The 25,479-nt window shown below is 34.1% G+C and overlaps 1 protein-coding gene and 1 long non-coding RNA gene across 49 annotated transcripts in view; one reads left to right on the top strand and one right to left on the bottom strand.

Annotated features, from left to right (window-relative positions):
* The window catches only part of LOC100001114 (uncharacterized), a 145,045-nt gene that overhangs the window by 36,709 nt on the left and 82,857 nt on the right, over positions 1-25,479 (bottom strand). For 4 of the 48 annotated variants that reach the window (XR_012399579.1, XM_073941197.1, XM_073941199.1 and 1 more), the window contains exon 1: positions 10,675-11,710. The exons of the other annotated variants lie outside the window; for them this stretch is intronic. Coding sequence is in view for 3 of the 4 variants with exons in the window: in XM_073941197.1 (XP_073797298.1) it covers positions 10,675-11,608 (934 nt within the window). In the remaining variant the exon portion in view is untranslated. Of the gene's footprint in view, positions 1-10,674; positions 11,711-25,479 lie in introns of those variants that run through there. 48 annotated transcript variants of the gene reach the window in all.
* LOC141380780 (uncharacterized) lies at positions 583-8,126 on the top strand. The gene is made up of 3 exons (XR_012399616.1): positions 583-3,566; positions 3,824-4,302; positions 5,711-8,126. It is a non-coding gene; the product is annotated as an uncharacterized lncRNA (long non-coding RNA).

Genomic DNA, 25,479 nt, shown 5'->3' with positions numbered 1-25,479 from the left:
ATAATATAAGCCTTCAGCTTTCCGTAATATCCTGAAGACAAACACCAAAAAATATCACAACAGGAATAACTGCAGCAGTCGGAATCGACTGATCTCATATAAAACAAGGGATCACGATGACATCTGATGACGTGCGCTTGAGTTGTAGTGCTGTCCCAAATCTTAGGGGTAAATTTTGAAGCCCTTCACCTTCACACCCGGTTTTAAGGAGAGGGTGCTCGCTGCAGAGCCATTTGAGCAGAGCTGAGCTCCAGCGAGGGGGAGCATGAGCTCTCGCTCTGCCTCCTGTAAGCTGTTTTAATGCGTACACCAACCCCACCCCTAACCCTACCCCCAGTGACATCACTCGTAGAAGAAGTGCAAAAAAGGTGGAGCTCATGCTCAAGCTCCCCCTCGCTGGAGCTCAGCTCTGCTCAAATGGCTCTGCAGCGAGCACCAATTGGTTTTAAGGGACAAGGGGAAGGGGAAGTGGTACAAAAATAGAATCGGGATTGGGCCCAAAGCTGACTTTTTAGGGTATCTTTTATCAGATTTTTTACAATTATTTCTGTACTTTAATTATAATTGCATTGTTTTTTTATTGTCTGTTCTATTATGCATGTATCATTGTATTTATCTTTTACTTTTGCACTTTTTATATGTTCATAAAGCACTTTGAGATGTGCTATTTTTTTTTAAATGTGCTATATACAATAAACGTTATTATAATTAAATAAAGGGCACCTATTTTACCCCCTTTTCATTATTTAAGATCAGTCTTTTATGTCTCCAGAATGTGTCTGTAAAGCTTCAGCTCAAAGCACCCATCAGATTAGTGATTATATCTTTCAGAATATTGGATTTTCTACTCTGAACACACTCTAGCTGTTTTTATTGCCTGTGCCTTTAATGCAAATGAGCTGGTTCTCCCCGCCCACTGTTCCCAAGTGCCTGCCAGAGTGAGCCTACTGTATATCTCCACCTCCGCTGTGTCAGATAAACAGCACAGTGACAGACACGAAGAAAGCAGATCCTGCATAATGTTTGCGAGAAATACAGTCAGAACTTTCCCAATGATTATTTGATGTATTTGTTGTGATGCTGCAACGTTGTTACAAAGTTCACACTCGCTTGCTCGCACACACACAACATACAGCGCGTGTTTAACTTTGTACTGTTTTTGCACGGCAAATGTGACAGGATACAAGTTAATATCCACTGCTGTGTGAATATTTGTTACGTTAATGTACAAAATAAACCTGATTTAACGCCCACAAACTGGGATTGAAGAGTCTTCTTTTATAATTGTTCTGACACACAACTGCGGTGATGAGTAAAGACGGTAAAATCGCTGTAATTAATTACACACACGAACTATTTTAAAAACGTGTTAAACTAGTGAACCTCATTCTTGATCACGTTTAATGATGATTGATGATCACAGAGCGCTGAGCAGATCTTTTAATCTCAGTTGCATTGCGCACTACTGTCTTGATCTGATAACACTTTACTACGGAGACATGTTAATATGTGGCTGTCAATCAAATCTGTGGGTGGGGAAACCACACTCCTATGTCACGTTGCAATGGGCCTTAAAATGGAAGGGATTTGGATCTTATTTTAACATCAGGAAATTTAAAAAAAGAGACTTATTGTGTTTATATGCCCCCAATATGACAGTGGACACACTGCATTTACTAACAGTTCTGTCCAAACAGCTTACAAAAGATGATTTTCAATATAGGAGCCATTTAAGGCAACAATATCTGCCCATCTCATAGTGAAATAATAGTCAATTGTATCACATTACAATTCAAATTTATTATTTAATAAACTAACAATGACAATCCCTGTTATTTAATGAGCTTGAGCTATCAATAACTAACAAAGCTGCATTTTTATTAACTAAAATTAATAAAAATAAATAAATACCATAATGAAAGCATTGCTGGTCATTAAAGTATGAACTAACACGACCTTATTCTCTCAGTAAACCCTTTAACCTGTTCCCTTCTAAGCTCTCAGATCAGTCAGGACTGATTTAAAAGTATTCAACAGTATTTGCATATTTATCCACATTTTGCACACAATAGATTTGAATATAGTGAGCCAGAAATGAATAAATACAATCCCACATCACTGATATTCCAGCAGCACTTCTCTGTTGCACGCTTCCCAGCATGCAAAGATACTGCATCCTGTATTAAAGTTAATCTGTCACCAGATTTGAGCATTGTGTGTGTGTGTGTGTGTGTGTGTGTGTGTATGAAACGCTTCTCCTGCTTTAAGCTGATCAGTTTCTGCATGACTCAGGTGCTTTTATAATCACAAACACACCAGATTCACACAAAACAGAGGAGGAAACGCTGTGTCTGAGAGCTGGAAGTCACTGTTTTAATGTCAAAGATGGCACAAACGGAGAAAATATCCAGAATTTAGCAGTTTTACATATTTTGTGCTTCATGTTTTCATTTCTTCCCTTTTATTTCTGCTTTTGAGTTGCATTATGGCATCTTGATCCTTCTTAATGCAACTTTTAATCTTGAGAAGTTGTAAAAAGTGACTTTCATTATCATGTGCATCAGTGTGCAGTGCTGTATTGTCTGGGTTGGTGTTGTATATTACACTACAGACACCTTGTAATAAACTGCAGCACATTTTCTGTTATTTTACAGATTTATTTCTCTACATATTATTTATTTTACATTATTTTCATTCCATCATTTTCTATTCGGCTTAGTCCCTTTATTAATCCGGGGTCGCCACAGTGGAATGTACCACTAACTTATCCAGCACTTCCAGCTGCAACCCATTTCTGGGAAACATCCACACACACACTCATTCACACTCATACACTACGGACTTTGGACTGTGGGGGAAACCGGAGCACCCGGAGGAAACCCACACAAACGCAGGGAGAACATGCAAACTCCACAAAGAAACACCAACTGACTCAGCCGAGGCTTGAACCAGCGACCTTCTTGCTGTAAGGCGACAGCATTACCTACTGCGCCACCGTGTCGTCTCCTAATATTATTTTAAATAACTAAAATGTTAATAAAGTCACTTTGCTAAACTGCAGAGTTGATTTTTTTTACATCAGAAGTGGACAGAGCAGAGATCAACATCCCATAATGCAATTACAGAGTAATATAAACAGAGGACACTTTAACTATTAAAATATACAAATAAAAAACTATAACATTCTGCCTCTCACATTAGACTTCCTCTATTTCTGTGTTAGAGGGTGCTTTCACACCTAGACTTTCGTTTGGGAACCTGTCTCGTTTGCCCAGTTAGCGCGGTTCGTTTGGCATATGTGAAACCAGCAATCACACTCGGATCCACAACAAAACAATCGCTCCGAGATCGCTTGAATGAGGTGGTCTCGGTTCGATTGAAACAAACTCTGGAGCGGATCGATTGTAATGGGAAAGCAAATGATAGGAGCCCGGCTATATCACAGTGTTTAATGGATATAATATGCATACGGCTATATGAAGAGAGAATTGAGTAGGGCGGGAGGTCATTCAACAGACATCCCGAGTGTCCCGCAAATGCAGAGAGTCTCGGATGCTCACAAACAGGCACGTGCACACATAGGGCTCAACCTGTGCAGTGCACATGCCCTTTTTAGTCTTGGATAGAAAGTGCCCTTCCAAAATGATCAAAAGTGCCCCCGCGACGCAACACACCCTCGGTCATGCCCTTCAGTAGGCGCGCGACAACACCGCTCTTGAGTACGCGCGCGACAACACAGCTGATCAGAACGCACGCGACAACACCGCTCTTTAGTCAGTCAGTTAGTCAGGACGGTCTCTGCACGGGCCTGCCCACAAACGAGTGATAATCTCCCGGTAATCTCGCGTCTCCCTCCCGGTCCTCAAATACGTCTCGCACCCTTCTCACCGCATCCCTCCTCGCTCTTCAGACACGTCGTGCGCACCTTGTCAGACACCACCAAACCACCACCACCCCTTACAGCTGAGCGGGACTCTGCAAAATAAACCATGAAACTCGGACCCATGTGAGGAGTTTACTCACACGTGACTTGTTTTAGCTCTTTTGGTCCGTTTAGAAACTTTGCCGTGTGAAAGTGAACCGCACCAAGAGCAAAGAGCAACACTGTAACCATTTTGATCCCTGTTTCAGAACAACTGAATCGGTTCACAGGTGTGAAAGCAGCCTCAGTCCATTTTAAAGAGCTACAGTATCTAAATTCTCTTGCTTTTATTCCTTGATTACTCGTTCTTTTGTTGCTTTTACTGATCAATTTGCTAGTCTTGTTTTGACATTTTATCTTCATCACAAATGTTTTTAAATGTGCTTTATAAATTTTAAAAAAGCATAGTACTGCATTGTAATTGGGCGGCACAGTGGCTTAGTGGTTCGCACTGTCCCCTCACTGTAAGAAGGTCGCTGGTTCGAATCCCGGCTGGGTCAGTTGGCGTTTCTGTGTGGAGTTTGCATGTTCTCCCTGCGTTCGCGTGTGTTTCCTTCAGGTGCTCCGGTTTCCCTCACAGTCCAAACACATGCGCCTTTGGATGAATTGATTAACTAAATTGGCTGTAGTGTATGAGTGTGTGTTAATAAGTGTGTATGGATGTTTTCCAGTACTGGGTTGCAGCTAGAAGGGCATCTGCTGCATTATACATATAATGGAATAGTTGCCAGTTCATTCTGTTGTGGCGACTTCTAAAATACAGACTAAGCCGAATGAATGAATTATTGAATGTATTGTCTTTTCGCATGATCACAGTAAGAATAAATGAGCGAATTACTATTTGGTTGTTTTCAAATGTGCAATAAAAATGAATAAATTATGTACTGTATTATATTTTGATTGATCCCAGTGTAAATTAATGAGCAAAATATTGTCAGATGTGCATGATTGAAAAAAAGAAAAGGAAAAGACATTCTCGTCTGCATTTCAGACACTGTATTTTTCACAATGAATGTCATTCACTTTGAGTTTTTGAACTGAACAACTATTTCCCTGTGCACCGATTTGATCACACTCATCAGGAATTGTTTTCGTTTGACAATTATCTAAGTAATACTGTATAACAACTAAAAATACTGCAGTCATCTTTGGTAACCCCACGTTTCTTTCACTAAACATTTTGAGGTCAAAAACGCTGGGTGATATATGCATATTACCGTATATATAGTTTGCCAAGATAAGTTCAGCTTTAGAGATTAAAACTGTGACCATGTGACCAACTGTGACATCAAATGTGACCATTAAAGAAACATTTTTCGGCTCTTTTCGGCATAGTCCCTTTATTAATCTGGGGTTGCCACAGCGGAATGAACCGCCAACTTATCCAGCACATGTTTTACACAGCGGATGCCCTTTCAGCTGCAACCAATCACTGGGAAACACCCATACACACTCACTACGGTCAATTTTAGCTTACCCAATTCACCTATAGCACCTGTCTTTGGACTTTCCGGAGCACCCGGAGAAACCAAAAATGAACATTTACTCACTATTTGCCCTTCCTCAAGTGTTTCCAAACCGTCATGAGGTATTTTCTTCAGTAGAATGCAAAGAAGATATTTTGAAGAATGCTGAAAACCTGTAACCATTGACTTCCATAGTAGGACAAATACAATGGAAGTCATTGGTTACCAACATTTTTCAAAGTATCTTCTTTATGTGTTCAACGGAAGAAAGAAACTCATGTTTGGGACAAGTGAAGGGAGAGTAAATGATGACAATTTTCAGTTCTGAGTGAACTGTCCCTTTAAGGAGTTTTTATTTAACGTGGTTTGTGATCAAGCGGCGACCTCCCGCTCCCCCTCGGGAAGCCAACACGGGAGTAACTAAAACTGCAATTCATCGACTCGCCTTGGGGGGGTGGCTCGAGGAAATCCAGGTGATTTCTGACTGCAATGCTTAATTGGCCATTTTTACAGCTGATAAACACGTTTACAGCCTGATACAGAAGATGGTGTTGGTGCATATAGCTATGATTAACCTTCATGACAACTGTGAGAGGGGGTGAATATTTTTATAATTCATCCGTTTCATTTATATTAGGTTATATTAAGGCTGCATAATTAAGGGCGTGGCCACTTGAGTGACAGCTAGGTCTCGCTGATCGCCATCACTTCATCTCAACTGACTCCGGCTGATTAGCTGTTGAACTCGGCATGTACATCATATTTTTGTTTTGGTTAATGTTTCTCTACACAGTCAGTTGCCTTTTGGGATTGTTTCCTACAATTATCAGATGATATGGCATGCTGTGTGCACTTAATTGTGCTCACAAACCATTCAAGTTGCCTCCATTTCCAAGGTGAGTGAAGTTATATACTCGTATACCATCTCTATAAATGTATTTTTTTTATTTAAGATTATTAATCATTCATAATTGTCTTTAGAGCTGTGATGCCCTCCAGAATCTGACAGATTGATTAGCTGCAGGCTCTAGAATAGAGGTCTGCATTCCCGCAGGACCCGACCAGATTTCTGCGGCGCAGGAATAAATTTCCGAATAAATTGCGGGAGCGGTCGGTAACGGGTTTAATCTGGGACAGGAGCGGGCTGTCTAGCAATATCGTGGATATTGCTATGCGAATGAGAGAGAGAGAGAGAGAGAGAGAGAGAGAGAGCTTTGCCTGTGTGTGTGCTTGGTGCTTGTGTGTGTGTATGTTAGTGCGCGCGCGTGAATGAGAGAGAGAGAGCTTTCCCAGATAGCAAAATACACTCGGGCCAGTTCCGGCTAGATTCTCGCCTGCCGGAGACTTACCACTCGGCCCGGCTCCGGCTGCCGGACTCCGGATGCTTGTGGACTCACTGCCCGATTCCGGCCCGAATCAATCGGGCCAGATGCGGCGGCCGTAAGCGCCGGAATCGGCCCGAGAGTAATGTGCGCTGCGGCCCGGAGCTGGCGCGACTCAGTATTTATATACCTTTATATAAAACATTTTGGTATTACATTGGTACTTGATACATGGTATCACAAGCCTTTGAATTGATATAACAGCAAACGCCTGTGTGTGCTTGGTGCTTGTGTGTGTGTTAGTGCGCGCGCGTGCATGAGAGACAGAGATTTGTCTGTGTGTGTGTGCTTGATGCTGTGTGTGTGTGTGTGTTTATACAGACAGCTTGGCTGTCTGGACTGTATAGCTGGGTGATTTTCGGTTTTGTTCTCCCCCGCTCTTTAGCGGGATCGGGCGCGGCGGCCAGAAAACGGGGCGGGTCGGGCAGCGGGACAATAAATTCTTAATATAAGCGGGAGCGGTCGGGTTCGGGCTAAAACCTGGCGGGTGCAGGCGGGATTCAAAATTTAGTCCCGCGCAGATCTCTACTCTAGAACAGTCGTCTGAAGCATTGTCATACAGTGTTATGTGTGGAGTTCATCAACAGTCGTGCATTTACTAGACTACACAGACTACATCTGAAGTGTTTGGACGTATTTTGCGTTTAGCTCTGTGTATTATAGCAGTGTTTTTAAAAGTCTAAATACTTTATTGATGTAGTACACAGCCAAGCACATGTGGTCAGAACACAAACGAAAACCAAACAAAAGTCGCAGGTAATGAAGTATTAAGCGTTTCTCCCAAAGTAAAGTGTCTCTAAGCCAGGTCCAAGCTAAATGCCAGCAGGTGTCTGTAGCTCCGCCCACTCTCCGCCTCTTTGCCCTTGTTTGGTATGCCATGGTGGGTGTGATGACGTGCGAAAATAATGGCGACCGCGCCTACTTGTAGCTGCTTTTGCAGTGTTCAGAAACCTATGGGTGACGTCACGGATACCACGTCCATATATTTTACAGTCTATGTTTGCGATGCATCCATTAAACATGATCTACTGTACTGCTCATTTCAATGAGGAACGCATATAAAATCAATAAATCCTCTTGTACATGAATCAAACCAAAAACTAAAGACATTAACTTGAATATGCATGCTACAACTGATCATCATTAGCACACATGCCTTCCTCTTCATGCGTTTAATCTGCCATGTTTGCATCCCCTAGAGGCGTTGAGCTTTTCACAATGAGTGTCATTTACTTTCTCATTTCTCAATAGCACAACAGAGATTTCTCTGTGCACTGCTTGACCACACAAGTTTGATTATTTGTGTAATAAAACAAACAAAAAAACTGCTGTCATCTTCATTTACAGTGCTTTTACCTAATGCAATGTACAATGCATCCAATGCACATGCCTTTCTGTAAAATACAAATCCCAAATCAAATGAATATGAGCCATCATGCATCCATGATGCATGATGTACGCATGCATTTCTAACTATTTAATGAGCCATTGCATTGCATCCCATGAGGCTAGACATTTAGCACAATGCATTTCATTCAAGACGAACAATGCATTAAACTACTCTTTATTTCTCATTATAGAACCCAAAGACTGCTCTGAGGGTCAGCTTTTGAGCACAAGAGTGCGTCTATCTATCATTAAACATGCAGAAATCATGTGTGACCTGGATTAGCTGAGGGGTGGGTTTAACTCCAGGAAATCAGGGCAGAAATGACTTACTCTGGCTCGTCTGCAGCCGGTAATGAGCATGCGTTTGGCAGTGGCGTGATTGTGTCGTACACGCTCAACACTCACTATATTTGCATCACATACAGTACTGTTTCTGCTACACCATTAAACTTCAATTCAACCATTACATGCATTCTGAGGCTCCGTTTCCATTTCTCAGGATAATTATGCCATGTTTGAAAAATCATCCTCTGATTATAACCTAAATCTAGAGATGCAGCAATATCAGTGCAACAACCAGTTTTCTCTGTGCCAGATTATATATTTGCACCACATGCTGTGTCTGCTACACCATTCACCTTCAAGAAGAATTCCAATTCAACCAGTTTCTGAGGCTCTGTTTGAGTATCTAACATCATTAATGTCATGTTGTGCTTTTAGAAATGATCCTCTCATTATAGCCTAAAATTAGGGATGTCATTCTTTCTAAGAACAAAACAAGTTTGTCTTGTTAAACACCAATTCTGATGTTTTAGTTTTGCAAGTATGACACATTTTTAGAGACTTAACTCTTTTAGGACAGCGTCTGTGTAATCAAGTACAATAACTCAGATGAGACGTTTACATTTTCTGTTGGTCACAAAGTTGCAAAATAAAAAAAAAACAAAATAAACATAAAATTAAATTAAATATAAAATTAAATATAAATTAATTAAAAATGTAATTAAATTAAAATAAATTAAATAAAAAAACAATTAAATAAAAAAAATAAAACAAACTAAATTAAATAAAAAAAAAAATTAAAATTAATAAATTAAATAATTAAATTAAAAATAAAAAATAAAATAAAAATAAAATAGTAAAATAAAAAAAATAGTAAAATAAATTACATAAAACTAATGTTAAATAAATAAATTTTTATTTAAATTTAATGTAATTGAAAAAATAAAATAAAACTAAATTTAAATAAAATAAAATAAATTATAAAATTATTAAACAAAATTAAATTAAATATAAAAAATGACACAATTAAATAAAATAAAACAAAAAACAAACAAAATAAAAACAAAATGAAATAAAAATTTATTAAATAAAAAATTAATAAAATTAATTTACATTAAATTAAATTAAAATAAATAAATTGTATTTAAAATTTTATTTAATTTAAAAATAAAATAAAAATAAACTAAATACAAATAAAAATAATAGAAATTAAAATTTAATTTAAATAAAAAGTAAAAAATGAACATTAAATTAAATTGAGAATAAAATGTAAATAAATAAATTTAAATTCAAATTTAATTTAAAAATAAAATAAAACTAAATTAAATTAAAATAAAATTAATAAAAGTAAAATTGTATAAAAAAATTAAAATTATATTTAAATTAAATTAAACAAAAAAAGTTATGTTAAAAATATTTGAATTAAATGTAATAATAAAAATTATAATACGTTAAATAAAAATTACATAAAAATAAAACTAATCAAATTTAAATAAAAAGTATAATTTAATACAATTAAAATTAAACAAAAATTAAAATGAAAAAAATATATTTTAAATAATTATAAATCAAATTAAATCTGTCAACCTGTCAAAACAACAAAAAATTTATTAAACTATTCTGTGACGACAACCAGCTAAATGAACATCATTCCACTTATTACACAGCTACTTGCCACAAAACTAAAAGAATAAGACAAAAAACTGATCTAAGCTTTAATGATTTACTCTTTAATTAAACATAAAACTTGCGCAAAGACAAATTGTTCTTAACAAATGTCTTTATGTAGCCTTAACTAACCTAATTATTATACATACATAAAACATACATAAACACACACATGAATGCATACATAAATACACACATGCATGCATACATACACACACACATGCATACATACACACACACATGCATACATACACATACAGACATGCATGCATGCATGCATACACACACACACACACAAACATGCATGCATGCATACACACACACACACACACACACACACACACACACACACACACACACACACACACACACACACACACACACACACACACACACAAATAATTGATTTGGTTGTTGTAATTGAATAACACCTAGAAATGTTGATCAGATCAAATCGAATGTTTTCCCGACGCTCGATGCTGTGTAAAAATCTAAAGCAGGAACTGTAAGTGTTATAAGGCTATGAGTATGATCTCCTGACACTCATTCTGCATCCATCACCTACCCTCAATCATCCCGCCAGTGGAATCAGCGCTCCTGCACGTCCCGTTAACACCACACGCATTCACCGGCACGGCCAGAACGACTCCTTGATCTTTCTCAATGAACGGAGCCTCCAACAGGTCCTCGACCGGCGAGAGCGGGAAACTGCTCTGCTTTTTACTCATCGAAAAACACGACAGATCCAGATCGTTCCTCAGATCGCCGCGAGCGGCTCCGGCAGACAGTACCGGCGGAGGAGTCGGCGGCTGATCATCGGCTACGGTTAATGAGCGCTTCATAGCCGCCCCATGCTGACGGCGAGACGCTCCTATAACAGGCGACGCAAACTCATCCAGAACTCCAGGATATTTATCAGGGAGCTCCAAACTAGCCGGAACGGACAGATGCGAACACTCAGACATGGCTCTGCGCATGGCTTTCCTCTGCTGCTCCGCTCGACCCATGAAACAAGGCTGGAGATCCACTTCTTCATCGCTTTCATCGCATTTCTCCTCCTCATCTCTGCTTTCCAAATAGCTGTCATTGATTACGCCGATCACGCAGTAGTTTGGAGGCTCCAAGGGTGCAACCGGTGTTTGAACGCCATCTAGAAGCATCATCCCGGCGTTATCCTCCATGCATTTTAATGGTGTGAATTTTCCCGGTGATGCAGCTGAGGAGGATGACAGGCTTTCGGGACTGTCTCCAGTGCTGCCGAATGAGACGCTCGGCGGGATGTTTCTTTGCCCCAGATCTGACGGTGTCTCGTAAAAGCAGAGTTTGTCCTCGTCGGTCATTCCTGGAGCTCGAACGCTGAAATTGGGCTTTGCGCTGAGGTCTCCGTGCTGCCAGTCCCATGCCGGAGGAGGGGCAGAGGTGGGCATGGAGGGGACTTTACAGAGCTCGCTGTAGTCTGGGAACGGAGACGCCGGCTGCTGGTTGGAGAGCGAGGACATTCTGCTAATGCTCCTCTTTCTCTGCTTGAGTTCTGAGATGTGATGCTGGAGTGTTTCTGTATGAGGATCTGCTGCTGTGGATTCTGCATGCAACAATAGACTGAGCAGCACTGAGAGCTGACTGGAAGAGCAGCGCACGCTCTCGCTCTCTCTCTCTCTCTCTCTCTCTCTCTCTTTGTTCATTTCTCTTTCTCTCTCATTCACTCTTTTGCTCTCTGATTTAAATTAAAATGCAAAGAATTAAATACAAAATATATTAGTAATAAAATAAAAGAAAAAGAAAAATAAACAGAACACATTACAAAAATATAAATAAAAAAAATAAAATAATTAAAATAAAATAGAAGAGAAAAATACAATAAAATACAAAAATAAAAATAATATAATAAATACAATAAAATAAAATAGAATAGAATAAAATAAAAATAACAGAATAAAATAGAATAAATTAAATAAAATAATAAAATAGAATAAAATAAAATAAAAATAACAGAATAAAATAGAATAAATAAAATAAAATAATAAAATAAAATAGAAAAAATTAAATAGAAAAAATAAAATAAAATAGAATAAAATGGAATAAAATAAAATAAAAAATAAAATAATAGAATAAAATAGAATATAATAGATAAAATAGAATAATATATAATAGAATAAAATAGATCATAACAAAATAAATAATACAATAAAATAAATAGAAAATAAAATAACAGAGTAAAATAACATAAAATAGAATAATAGAAATAAAATGAAATAAAAAGTAATAAAATTAATAGAATAAAACAAAAAAAAATAGAATAGAATAAAATAAAATAGAATACAATAAAAAAAAAATATATATATATATATATATATATAAATACTTATTCAGATGGTTTGGAATGTTTTTTACAAGCTTTGTCCTGACTCTCTAAATCCTTTAAAATACAGTTTTGTAATTGATTTTTAATATCATAAATTAATGCATGATTTTTTTTTCCTTTTTTAAGACGAACTTTTCTTTTTGCTAAGATCATTTTAAGTTTGCATGAGATGGATTGTGTTTGTATGTTTTGTATAATTGTAATAATGTTCAAGTTGCTTTATTGGCATGACAGTTTGTACAGTATTGCCAAAGCATTTTAAATATGTATAAATATTTGTGAAATATGTTAACATTATCAAATTACTAGAATACACAGCAAATAAAAAATAAACGCCAGATAAAACACTATGATCAATTGGTATTTATTTAATGCATTTATTAATATACAATAATTCAGTTAATGTATGAACTATTCATTTATTTAATGTGTTAACTATGTATTTACTGACATTTATTTTTTATTTGCAATGGAATATATTTGGTGAGTAATTTTTAAAACATAATAGTAATTAATTGTTTAAATGAAAGTGTTATTACATCTCTCTCTCTCTCTCTCTCGGAGTCACATGATTGTTTCTGTGGCTGCTGATTGGCTGCCTGTTTCTCAGCTCCTCCTCCTCTTTTCTGCCTGCCTGGTTTTCTCCACGTTGTCCTTTCAGCATCCATTTTTTCCTTCCTCCTCTTACAGATAGTGACACGTTACTATCATCCCTCAGGCTACACCAGTGCTAAATAATGAAGAACGCCTTAATGAGCTTTCATTTGCACACAAGATCTCAGATAGAGCACACACACACACACACACACACACACACACACACAAGATCTTTTTCTGGGAAAGAAAATCTGCCTGTAAATGTGTAGATGTACATCAGTGTTGAAATGAGCGTGGTTTGGGGGTCTAGTGCTCATTCTGTTTTATCCTCAGTCATTCTCATTACACACACACACACACACACACACACACACACACACACACACACACACACACACACACACATATATATATATGAATCTGTTAATGTCATTGTTTAAGTGACCGATGTGCATTTTTTTATGCTGCAGCAACATGTGCGTCTTTGTTTGTGTGTGTGTGTGTGTGTGTGTGTGTGTGTGTGTGTGTGTGTGTATCCATTGCTCCCATACATATCATTCCTGCCTGGAAAAATGGGATTAAAATAATAATATTAATAACAACAACAACAACAGTTATGATAACTATAATATGCCTTATTTTGTTTAGTGTAATAATTAATTATAAATGAATTAATATTTATTTCATAGCAAGTAATTCTACCAAGTATTCATAATATTTATGACAGCGAAATAAATTAAATGTACTCTATTATTCCAGCATATATTTGTTCTCAAATTGTTACTGAATTATAATATATGATAATAATAAGTATTATTATTACCATTATTATTATTATTATTATTATTATTATTATTATATTATTATTTTATCATTAATAATAATAATATTAATGTATAATATTAATAACAATAATAATAATAATAATAATAATAATAATAATAATAATGAATTAACAATAAATTATTATTAATAATGATAAAATTAATATTATTAATAATAATTATTTTTATTACAAAATTAATACTACTACTAATAATAAAAATAATAATAATGTATAAAATAATAATAATAAAATTAATAATAATAATAATAATAATAATAATAATGTATAATAAAATACTAATAAAATTAATAATAATAATAATAATAATATAATTTGAAAAAACTTAATCTCCTAATCTATCAAAATGCTAATGATGATGCTACTAATAATATGTAAATTATGTATATTTTAATATATCAAAAATATAAAAATTGCATTATCAATTTGTAGAATTATTAGAATAGATATTTATAATAAATAATAAATTAATACTTGTAACCAAATTAATATATTTTTGTTATTTGTACACTGCGTTATTATTATTATTTATTTTTTGTTATCATTAATGACAATAATAAAGCTTATTATTATTATTTTTTATTATTATTAAAATTTAATTTCTTTGAAAAATGCTTATGATGATGTTACTAATAATATGTACATTCTGCATATAATAAAATATGCTAATTGCATTGTCAATATGAAGCATTATCAGAATAAATATTTCATTCAATCATTGTCTTTTTCGGCTTAGTCCCTTTATTCATTAGGGCTGGCCACAACGGAATGAACCACCAACTTATCCAGCATATGTTTTACACAGCGGATGACCTTCCAGATGCAACCCAGTACTGGGAAACACCCATACACACTCAATCACACACTTTGACCAACGTAGTTCATCAACTCCCCAATAACCCATGTGTTTGGACTGTGGGGGAGACCTGGAGCACCCAGAGGAAACCCACGCCAACATGGGGAGAACATGCAAACTCCACACAGAAACACCAACTGACCTATTATCAAAGTAATGGTCTTCAGCCATCCTTCAGTCAGTGTCACTGTACCCCCAATTGCTCAAGTAGAGTTAAATCAGCGTCAACACAGATGAAATGTGAGTGACAAGCATGAAAGATTGATGAGTAAAGTAACAAAGTCAAATAAAGCAGAGAGACACACAGTCAGCAGCACACCTTCAGCACATGCTAACACGAGCAGACAGAGAGCCTTCATCACAGCGTTACATAAGAGTGTCACTTCTGAACCGCGTTTCCTTCATCAGCAACTGATGTTTCAGCCAAACAAACATCCAGCAGCAGACATGAGAGATAATGACCCAGGAGTGACCCAAACACTGTTACACAACAGCTCACAATGATCAGATCCAGAGTTACAGTCAAGAGTGCATCTGAATTACAGCTGGGGGAAAAACTCACATTGCAATATAGACGCTTTTCACATTTCACAGGTGAGTGGGCCTGATAAACCACCTGTAGAAAACACTCTTTCATCTCCCAGACACTTTCTTACAATCACATTTAAGATGTGTCCTTTATGCAGGTAAGTGGGTTTGACAAACCACCTGTAGAAACCAGCGCTGGGAAAAATGAATCGTTATTAATCCCATCCAAAATTAAAGCTTGTTTTGACAATTTATGTATACTGTGTAGCTCCGCCCTCTTCTAAAAAGAGCACAATCTCATTTGCATTTAAAGCGACAGTCACCAAAACACCACAATTAGGATCAACACCTGAAAGGGTGCGTTTCAGAGAGCTAGAGAGCATTATCAGTGTGGTATGTTTGAGCTGAATCTTCACTACACACTCTAGAGACATGCGAGACGCATTTTACATCTTGTAAAAGCGAGCATAGTTGGTCTCCTTTAAACATATATAAGGTCAAACAGTGAAAGTGAATGTGCTGTCAGTATAAAGCGAGTCATATAGAGCTGAAATGAGGGCCAGCAGCGTCCATACGTCAGACCAGCGCCGGCATCCAGCCTGACCTACATGTATGTGCATCTCTTGGCTGACCTAAATGTGCTCGTGTGTAGCATACGGCTCGAAGCGACTGCTGAGATGTACTGATGGAAATACCACAGCGCAGACTCAAACACGGCACACTCACACATACATGCATGAATACAGTGAGTGTGCTGAAGCATCAGCTCCTTATTACACCGGATAACATAACACACTAAATGTAAACGCAAGGTCGAAATATAGCGCATAAACAGTGGAAAGAATGAGATCCGAAACATAAACATATGCCACGATTCAATATATCATGATAATGCACAATACTGACAATTTGGGTACTTTAAAATACTGTGAATAATTATTTATTATATTTTACTTTTATAGTGCATTTTAAAATAATTTACACTGTTGATTTGAAAATTATTCAAAATAATATACATTTAAATACACCAAAATCTTTTTCCATTATTTTACAACTTTTTCTTAAAATAAATAATTAAAAAAGAAGAAATAACGTCTCCACAATTTATTCTGTATTTCTAGTTTAAAGATTATTTATTTATTTATTTATTTATTTGTTTATTTGTCTATTTATTCATTCATTTGTCTATTTATTTATTTTTCTATTTATCTATTTGTCTATTTATTTTTTTTGTCTATTTACGTATCTATTTATTTGTTAATTTATTTGTCTATTTATTAATTTATTTGTCTATTTATTTATTTATTTGTCTATTTATTAATTTATTTGTCTATTTATTTATTTATTTGTCTATTTATTAATTTATTTGTCTATTTATTTATTTGTTTATTTATTTATTTATTTATTTATCTATTTATTTGTCTATTTATTAATTTATTTGTCTATTTATTTATTTGTTTATTTATTTATTTATTTATCTATTTATTTGTCTATTTATTAATTTAATTGACTATTTATTTGTTTGTCTATTTAAGTATTATATTATACTTTTACAGTGCATTTTAAAAATGTATACAGTTTTATTGAAAATTATTCAAAATAATATACATTTAAATACACATTTATATCATTTATGAAAGTGTATTTATATGTTACTAGTTCATCACAGCCATAAAATGCCTAAAAAAAAAAAAAAAAAAAAAAAAAATATATATATATATATATATATATATATATATATATATATATATATATATATATATATATATATATATATATATATACATACATATAGATTTATTTTTAAACATTAAAGTTTTACATGTTCTGTTATTTACAAGTCTAATAAATAAACCATACATAAAGACAACTGCACGTGTTAATCTAACCTATGACCAGTGTTGGGTAAGTTACTTTAAATTATTCATTCATTCATTTTCTTTTCGGCTTAGTCCCTTTATTAATCTGGGGTCGCCACAGCGGAATGTGCAGCCAACTTATCCAGCAGATGCCCTTCCAGCTGCAACCCATCACTGGGAAACATTCATACACGCTAATTCACACTCATACACTACGGACAATTGAGTTCATCATTTCCACTATAGTGCATGTGTTTGGACTGTGGGGGAAAACCGGAGCGACCGGAGGAAACCCACACAAACATGGGGAGAACATGCAAACTCCACACAGAAATGCCAACTGACCCAGCCGGGACTCAAACCAGCGACCTTCTTGCTGTAAGCTGATCGTGTCACCCACTGTGTCACCATGACTCTCTTTTTAGGGTTATAATACATTGTGACAAAAGTTTCAGCAATTAAACCCAACAAGACTATTTGATTCCGGCAAAATGCTCAACTGCAGCAGAATGAGGGCTAGAATAAGGCAGAGAGGTGAAACATTCATCAGCTGCTGGTCCAGACCTCAAATCTTCTATTTTTAGCACATCCTCCTCCTCCTCAGAGCCAACACTGTTTCCTTGGTAGCCCTGCTTCCTTAGGTCTCCCCGGCAACCGCCTCCTGTCTCCATGGCAACAAGAGCCTTGTCAACACATGGAGGAGCGACAGGTCTGAAGTGCCGAGCAGCAACATAACATTACAGAACATTATTGCGGAGCGGGGTCCTGGGCATCATGGGAAACATCCAGAGGAATTTTTTGTTACTGTGACTGAGAGAGAACAGTTTAAAATAATTATACTTCAATTAAAATGAACTTTTAACACACTTTAATCTGTTTTTAAATTACTGTAATTATTTTGTTTATTTAAAGCACTTTGAATTGCCACCGTGTATGAAATGTGCAATAGAAATATACTTTCCTTTTGTTTACATACTTAACTTAATAAACTAAAATCTCTCTCTCTCTCTCTCTCTCCATTTATATATATATATATATATATAGACAGACAAAACAACTAGTTCCACCAAAATGTTTTTCCACCATTTTACAACTTTTGTAAAAATAAATAATTAAAAAAGGAGAAATATTGTCTCCACAATTTATTCTGTATTTCTAGTTTAAATATTATTTATTTATTTATTTTTATTTATTTGTTTTTTATTCATTTGTTTGTCTATTTATTGGTTTGTTTATTTATTTGTCTATTTATTTATTTGTCTATTTATTTATTCATTCATTAATTTATTTGCCTTTTTTATTTATTTGTTTGTTTGTCTATTTATTTATTAATTTATTTATCTATTATTTATTTGTCTATAAATTGACCTATTTATTTATTTATTTATTTGTCTATTTATTTATTTATTTGTCCATTTATTTATTTATTCGTCTGTTTATTTATACATTTATCTTTTATTTATTTGTCTATTTATTGATCTATTTATTTATTTGTCTATTTATATATTTATTAATTAATTTATTCATGTGTCTATTTATTTATTTGTCTATTTTTTATTTTTTTATTTGTCTATTTATTTATTTATTTATTTTGTCTATAAATTAATTTATTTGTCTTTTCATTTATGTATTTGTCTATTTATATACTTATTTATTTAATTATTTGTCTACCTAAACTGAAAGTACTAAATTAAGCTTATTTGTTGAAAAATATTTTAGTATAAATATATATTTTTAAATCTTTTATTTAAGTTTTTTTTTTAAGTTTTTCAAATTTACTTTTTAACTTTCATAATAATAATAATAATAATAATAATAATATCTTACATTTATATAGCGTTTTTCTGGACCCTCAAAGCGCTTTAAACATTACTTGAGGAGGGAATCTCCTCATCCACCACCAATGTGCAGAGGAGACAAACTGATAAAGCCAACTATCATATGGGGATGATTAGGAGGCCATGATGGACAGAGGCCAGTGGGCAAATTAAACCCCCACTCTTTTTCAAAGGACATACTGGGATTTTGAATGAGCACAGAGAGTCAGGACCTCGGTTTAACGTCTCATCTGAAAGATGCACTCAGTGAGCAGTATAGAGTCCTCATCAATATACTGGGGCAATACGAGGCATCAGGATACGCAGATTGAGTATCACTAACACCGCTGCACACAGCAACCTAGATTTACCATGTTGTCTCCCATCCAGGTACTGACCGGGCTCAGCTACAGTGGGCGACTATGTGAGAGTTGCAGAGAGCTAGCTGGCAGCCAGACAAAGTCAAATTCTGCCTTGTACACTGGCCAAAATACAGTATACATTAGAAATAATAAGGGTACAATGCTTTTATCAGGCTGTATCTTTGTTGATATCCTTTTATGTATTTATTTTTATTTTATTTTCAAAAATAAATGTACAAAAGTTAGCTGTTAACATATTGTAATATTGCAAAAAAACTTATTTTTAAAGTTTATTTATATTTCACTAGTTGAAATTAAAGAAAATCCACATGAAAATGATAAGCTTCCTCAGCAACTAGCTGAAGTTATCTACTTATTTAAATCATTTCTGCAAATTATTAACACACGTCATAAATTCCATCACTAAAGATGGCTCTAAACTTGTCTTGTCATTTAAACTGAGCCAGTTTAATGGCTGTAACGCTGCGCCAAAAGCATTGTTCTATATAAATAGAGCTTTTTGTTGTGTTGATCAATGCAGCCTGTCACCAAACTAACACTAACACACACACACACACACACACACACACACACACACACACACACACACACACACACACACACACACACACACACACACACACACACACACACACACACACACACACACACACACACAGATACACTGCCATCACCACACTGAGCGCTCAATAAATAATGAAATAAATAAATAATAATAACCCACGGCTGATGTTCAATAGTGTGTCTGAAGGGGAGACGGATCAGATCAATTGCAGTTTTTTACTCAACATTCTTCCCCGACTGATGCATCACTCGAACAGCTATTAATATTCTGAAGCATCACTAAAGCTAAAATATAGAAATATATAAAATATGATAAATGCATGAAAACAAATATGAACTACAAATATGAAATGATACAATATGATATATAAATATCACTGAAAAAAAAAGTGAAAACACCATTCTGGTGTTTGGAGTCTGTGTGATGTTCAAAGAAGTCCAAAGCTGCATTTATTCGATTAAAAAATATAGTAAAATCAGTAATAAATGTAAATAATATTAGTATTTCAAATAGCTGATTTGCTTGTAAGAGTATTCTACCATGTAATTTATTTATTTGATGTAAAGCTGAATTAAAAAAGCTGAATCAGGATCATTACTCACTGTTCAGTGCCACTTGAAGACTTCTGAAATTATTACTAGTGTAAAAATATTATTATATTAAATATCTGAAATTATTACACTGTAAAAAGTGATCTGTTGATTTAGATTATTAAGTACATTAAATATGCGCATAATTATAACCATTAAGTCAACTTAACAGTTTCATGTTGCAATGAGTTTACTCACTTTTTTAAGTCAATATGCCGCTTTTGAGACAACAGGTTTATTTTCTTTTTTTTAAATTAAGGTAATCAATCAAGTTACAGTGTAATGTGCTGATTTCATAATTGAGAAATTAAAATCAAAATAATAAAAATTATTATTGCTTAAAACAATTGCACTGATTAATATTTTTGTGGAAACTGATACGTTGTATCTTTCAGGATTCTTTGATGAACAGGAAGTTCAAAAGAACAGCATTTATTCTAATAAAATCATATATTTAAGTTTTATTTGAAAGTGCATTTTTAGATATTAATGGGAGCGGTAAATTAGTTTTACTGCAATCGACATATTTTTCATATTACTTTAGGGAAAAATAAAGCATTAGTAGAACTTCTGAAAATGACTGTTGCATTAAAAATAATCAAATAATGTAAACTAAATAAAGAAATGAATGAAAAAATGAATTAACAAACAGTAAATGAATGAACTAAGTAAATAAACAAAACATAAATAAACAATAAAAATAGGAAAATGAACAACAACAAAATAAATAAATAAAACAAAGAAATACATAGAATATAACCAACTAAATAAATAAACAAACAAAAAACAAACAAACAAACAATGAATGAATGAATGAACAATACATAAACAAAAAATAAACAATAAAAATAGGCAAATAAACAATGAATAAATAAAACAAAGAAATACATAAAATATAACAAATAAATAAAAGCAAACAAACAATTAATATATAAAGGAACAATAAATAAACAAAAAATAAATAATCAATGAAAATAGGTAACTAAACAAATAAATAAAACAAACAAGTAAATACATAGAATATAACAAATAAATAAACAAACAAACAATAAATGAATGAACAAAAATAAATACATAAAATAAGCAAATAAATAGATAAACAGAATACAACAAACTAAAATAAATAAATAAACAATAAAAAATAAACAAACAAACAAAAACCATAAATGAATGAATGATGAATAAAAAAATAATAACAATAAATAAACAAAATAAGCAAATGAATAAATAAATATATAGAATACAAAATAAATCAATAAATAAACAATAAATAAGCGAACAATAAATGAATACATAAATAAATAAACAAACAAATTAAAGAAAAAAGTAAACCAAAATAAATAAATAAACATTAAACAAATAGGAAAACGAAAATGCAATAAACAAACAAATACATAGAACACAACAAATATCAACATAAATAAATACACAAACAAACTAACCATAAATGAACGAAAAATTAAATAAATAAAAAATAATTATTATAATAAATAATAAAATAAATTAATATAAATAATAAATAAATGAATGAACAATAAATAAATAAACCAAAATAAACAAAATAAGCAAATAAATAAATACATAGAATAAAACAAAATAAACTAATAAATAAACAATGAATAAGTAAATGAACAAAATAAAATAAATAAAAAACTAAATAAAATATATAAATAATATATAAATAAATATATATGTATATATATATATATATATATATATATATATATATATATATATATAAGTAAATGAATAAAAAGTAAATAAACAATAAATAACTAAAAGACACAATAAACAAAAAATGAATAAATAAAAAGGTAAACAAATATGCAATGAACAAATAAATACACAGAATATAAATAAATAAATTCACCACCACTTCACTGTACAGTTTTATAGAATTCATGCAATATTTCTATAATCTTCATATGCTGCACACCGATGGCATATAATCCACTACTACTCAACTCCTGAACTGAACGGAGTGTGTAAAGTCAGTCTGAACGCAGTGTGTTTTCTGCATGAGCGAGCAGACGGTGATGATTGTGTGGATCTCAGCCCATTCACTCTCCTCCAAAACCACCTCAGGCTGCCATAATTAACACACATTTGCATGAAATCTGGACGAATGCTGTCAGTGATGTTATGAAGATTAAACTCCATCATCTCCTGATAAAGAATCAGAGACGCGGTGATGTTGCTCAGCATCTGTGCTGGTTGCCATGGAAACAGCAGCTGTGCAACGAGACTGATTGTGTGTGTGTGTGTGTGTGTTTGCGGCAGCAGCCGATGATCTGACCTTCAGCGCTCCATCATTCTGCTGTCTCAAACACTCCGACTGCGTTCAGTGACGCGCGCACACACACACAGCGATCACTGGAATAACTCGCAGTGACGCGGCTGCATGCTAATGCATTCTCCGTGCGTATGCACACTTGAATGCTCAATAGTGTAAGTGCCCAAACAATAAAGACCCTCACTTTATTTTATTCCAATGCACAATACCTGCTGTTAACCCTTGTGCACTGTTCAAATGCGCTCTCCTTTTGTTAAACTGCTATAAAATGCATCAGATTAACATATTTTATTTGCATAAATCAGTTAATCAACCTCAGTCCTGATCAAAACTACTAAATTGCTTAGAGAATTGCAGGATTTTAACTTTTTAATTGCCAAAATCACAAATTATGTCACTGATATGGTGACAAAAACACATAAAATGACGCATTTTCAATATGAAAAGTAATTGTGGACTGGATTTTTCCCCCCTTTTATCACAGTCATGAACGTGTGAACGATTAGTAACAATTTCAGCTTTGATGCATTGTTAGATTTTCATTATTTCTCCCTAATTTACTGTTGGTGGCTGCTTTTGTCCTGTTGACCTTCATTATAAGCACATTTGATGGTGCTTATACACACACTCTTTGTTTTTGTTTACTCCATGTATTTCTGACAGCTGAGAGTAGAGCTGCACGATTCTGGCAAAAATGTGAATCACGATTTTTTGTTTTTTTTTGCTTAAAATCAAGATCAGGATTTTCTCACAATTCTGTAGATGTAAAATAAAGGTTAATATGATTAGCCTATTATTATTGTTTATTCTCAAACATATGGTACAACAACAATAATATTAGGCCCATGTGTGTTGCTTAAAATCCTCAATTTTGTACAGTCATTATGGTGGACACATATGCAAACTGAATAATATAACAAAAGAAGCTAACTAATAATACGGGCACTATAAATAAACTATAAATATTAAGATAAGGAATACTGTTATGGAGCGGTAATGCGTTCAAAAGCTTCCAGAACTACTTTAGCTTTGCCTTTATCTGACAATAACCAAACCCCTTAGAGTGACCATCAGCCAATCGAAATCAAGCATTCAGCAGCCCTGCGGTATAAACAGTAATACACCACAATACAGTCATTCACAACTAAAACTACATTAGAAATCAATCAGAAGTCACTTTTTTTCATATAAAGAAGCAAAAATTAAAATCCAAACCAAATAATGTAACAAATTGAGCTATTTAATAACATAGCTGCTCTAAATAACAAGCTATAAATATTCATTTAAGCAAGGAAAAATTTAATGGAGCTGTAATGTGCTCAAAACCTGCCGGAACTACTTTAGCTGTGCATTTATCTGACCATAACCAAACACCTTAGAGTAATCATCAGCCAATCAGAATCCAGCATTCAGCAGACCTGCAGTGTAAACAGTAGTACACCACAATATAGTCATTCCCAACTAAAACTACATTAGAAATCAATTACAAAAAGAGGCTAAAACTTAAACCGAACTATATCACAAAAACTAATTAATATTAACAGGTACTATAAACAGTATATTAAAGTGAGGAATAATATTATGGAGCTGTAATGTGCTCAAAACCTTCCAGAACTACTTTATCTGTGCATTTATCTGACAATGACCAAACACCTTAGAACGCTCATCAGCCAATCAGAATCCAGCAATCAGCAGGTCTGCAGTATAAACAGTAATACACCACAATATAGTCATTCCCAACTAAACTACATTTGAAATAAGGTGCTAAAAGCGTTCAAAACCTGCCGGAACTACTTTGGTTATTGTCTAATAAACGCACAGCGAAACACCTCAGAATGTGTGTTGACAGTTTATCTGTCAGGTTTTTGTCGTGTTTTGATGTGATTTCTGACTGTTGTAGCTGTGAAAGAACTCTAATCATTCAGCGGAGTGATATGGAGCTGTAATGCGTTCAAAACCTGCCAGAACTACTTGGGTTATTGTCAGATAAACGCACAGCTAAACACCTCAGAATGCTCATCAGCCAATCAGAATCCAGCAAATCTGCAGTATAAATAGTAATACACTACAATCAGTGCCTAATTTGAGCCGGATCTTGTCCGATCCTGTTCTGGAAAACGTCAGATATTACTGTTACAAAAGTCATTCCCAACTAAAACTACATTAGAAATAAGACACTAAATTAACAAATGTAAAAGTGAAAGTTATAGGAAAAGGAGCTAATTAATAATACAGGTACTATGAATAAACTATTAATAAGAATGTGAGGAATTCTATTATACAGCTGTAATGCATTCAAAACCTGCCGGAACTACTTTACCTGTGTGCTTTTCTCAAAATAATGGTACACTTTAGAATGCTCTTTAGCCAATCAGAATCCAGCATTCAGGAGTGTGTGTGTGTGTGACATCATATATAGAACCAAATTAGAATTCTTAGAATGCCCAATATATCTGCATAGACACCAGTGAAACGAACAAACTCAACTGTCTGTGTGTGTGTGTGTGTGTGTGTGTGTGTGTGTGTGTGTGTGTGTGTGTGTGTGTGTGTGTTTTCCCCATCTGTCTGAACACAAGGAGAGCTGAGTCACTCTGTTCTGTACTGTATGTGCGTTAACACTCCACAGTTCATAACAACACATGCTCTTCAAAGCCACAATCAATGTCTCTGGACGTC

The sequence above is a fragment of the Danio rerio genome, chromosome 24, assembly GCF_049306965.1.
Source record: "Danio rerio strain Tuebingen ecotype United States chromosome 24, GRCz12tu, whole genome shotgun sequence".
Taxonomy (NCBI): domain Eukaryota; kingdom Metazoa; phylum Chordata; class Actinopteri; order Cypriniformes; family Danionidae; genus Danio; species Danio rerio.
The sequence above is the reverse complement of the archived record's forward strand: the minus strand, read 5'-3'. Positions and strand labels throughout refer to the sequence as shown.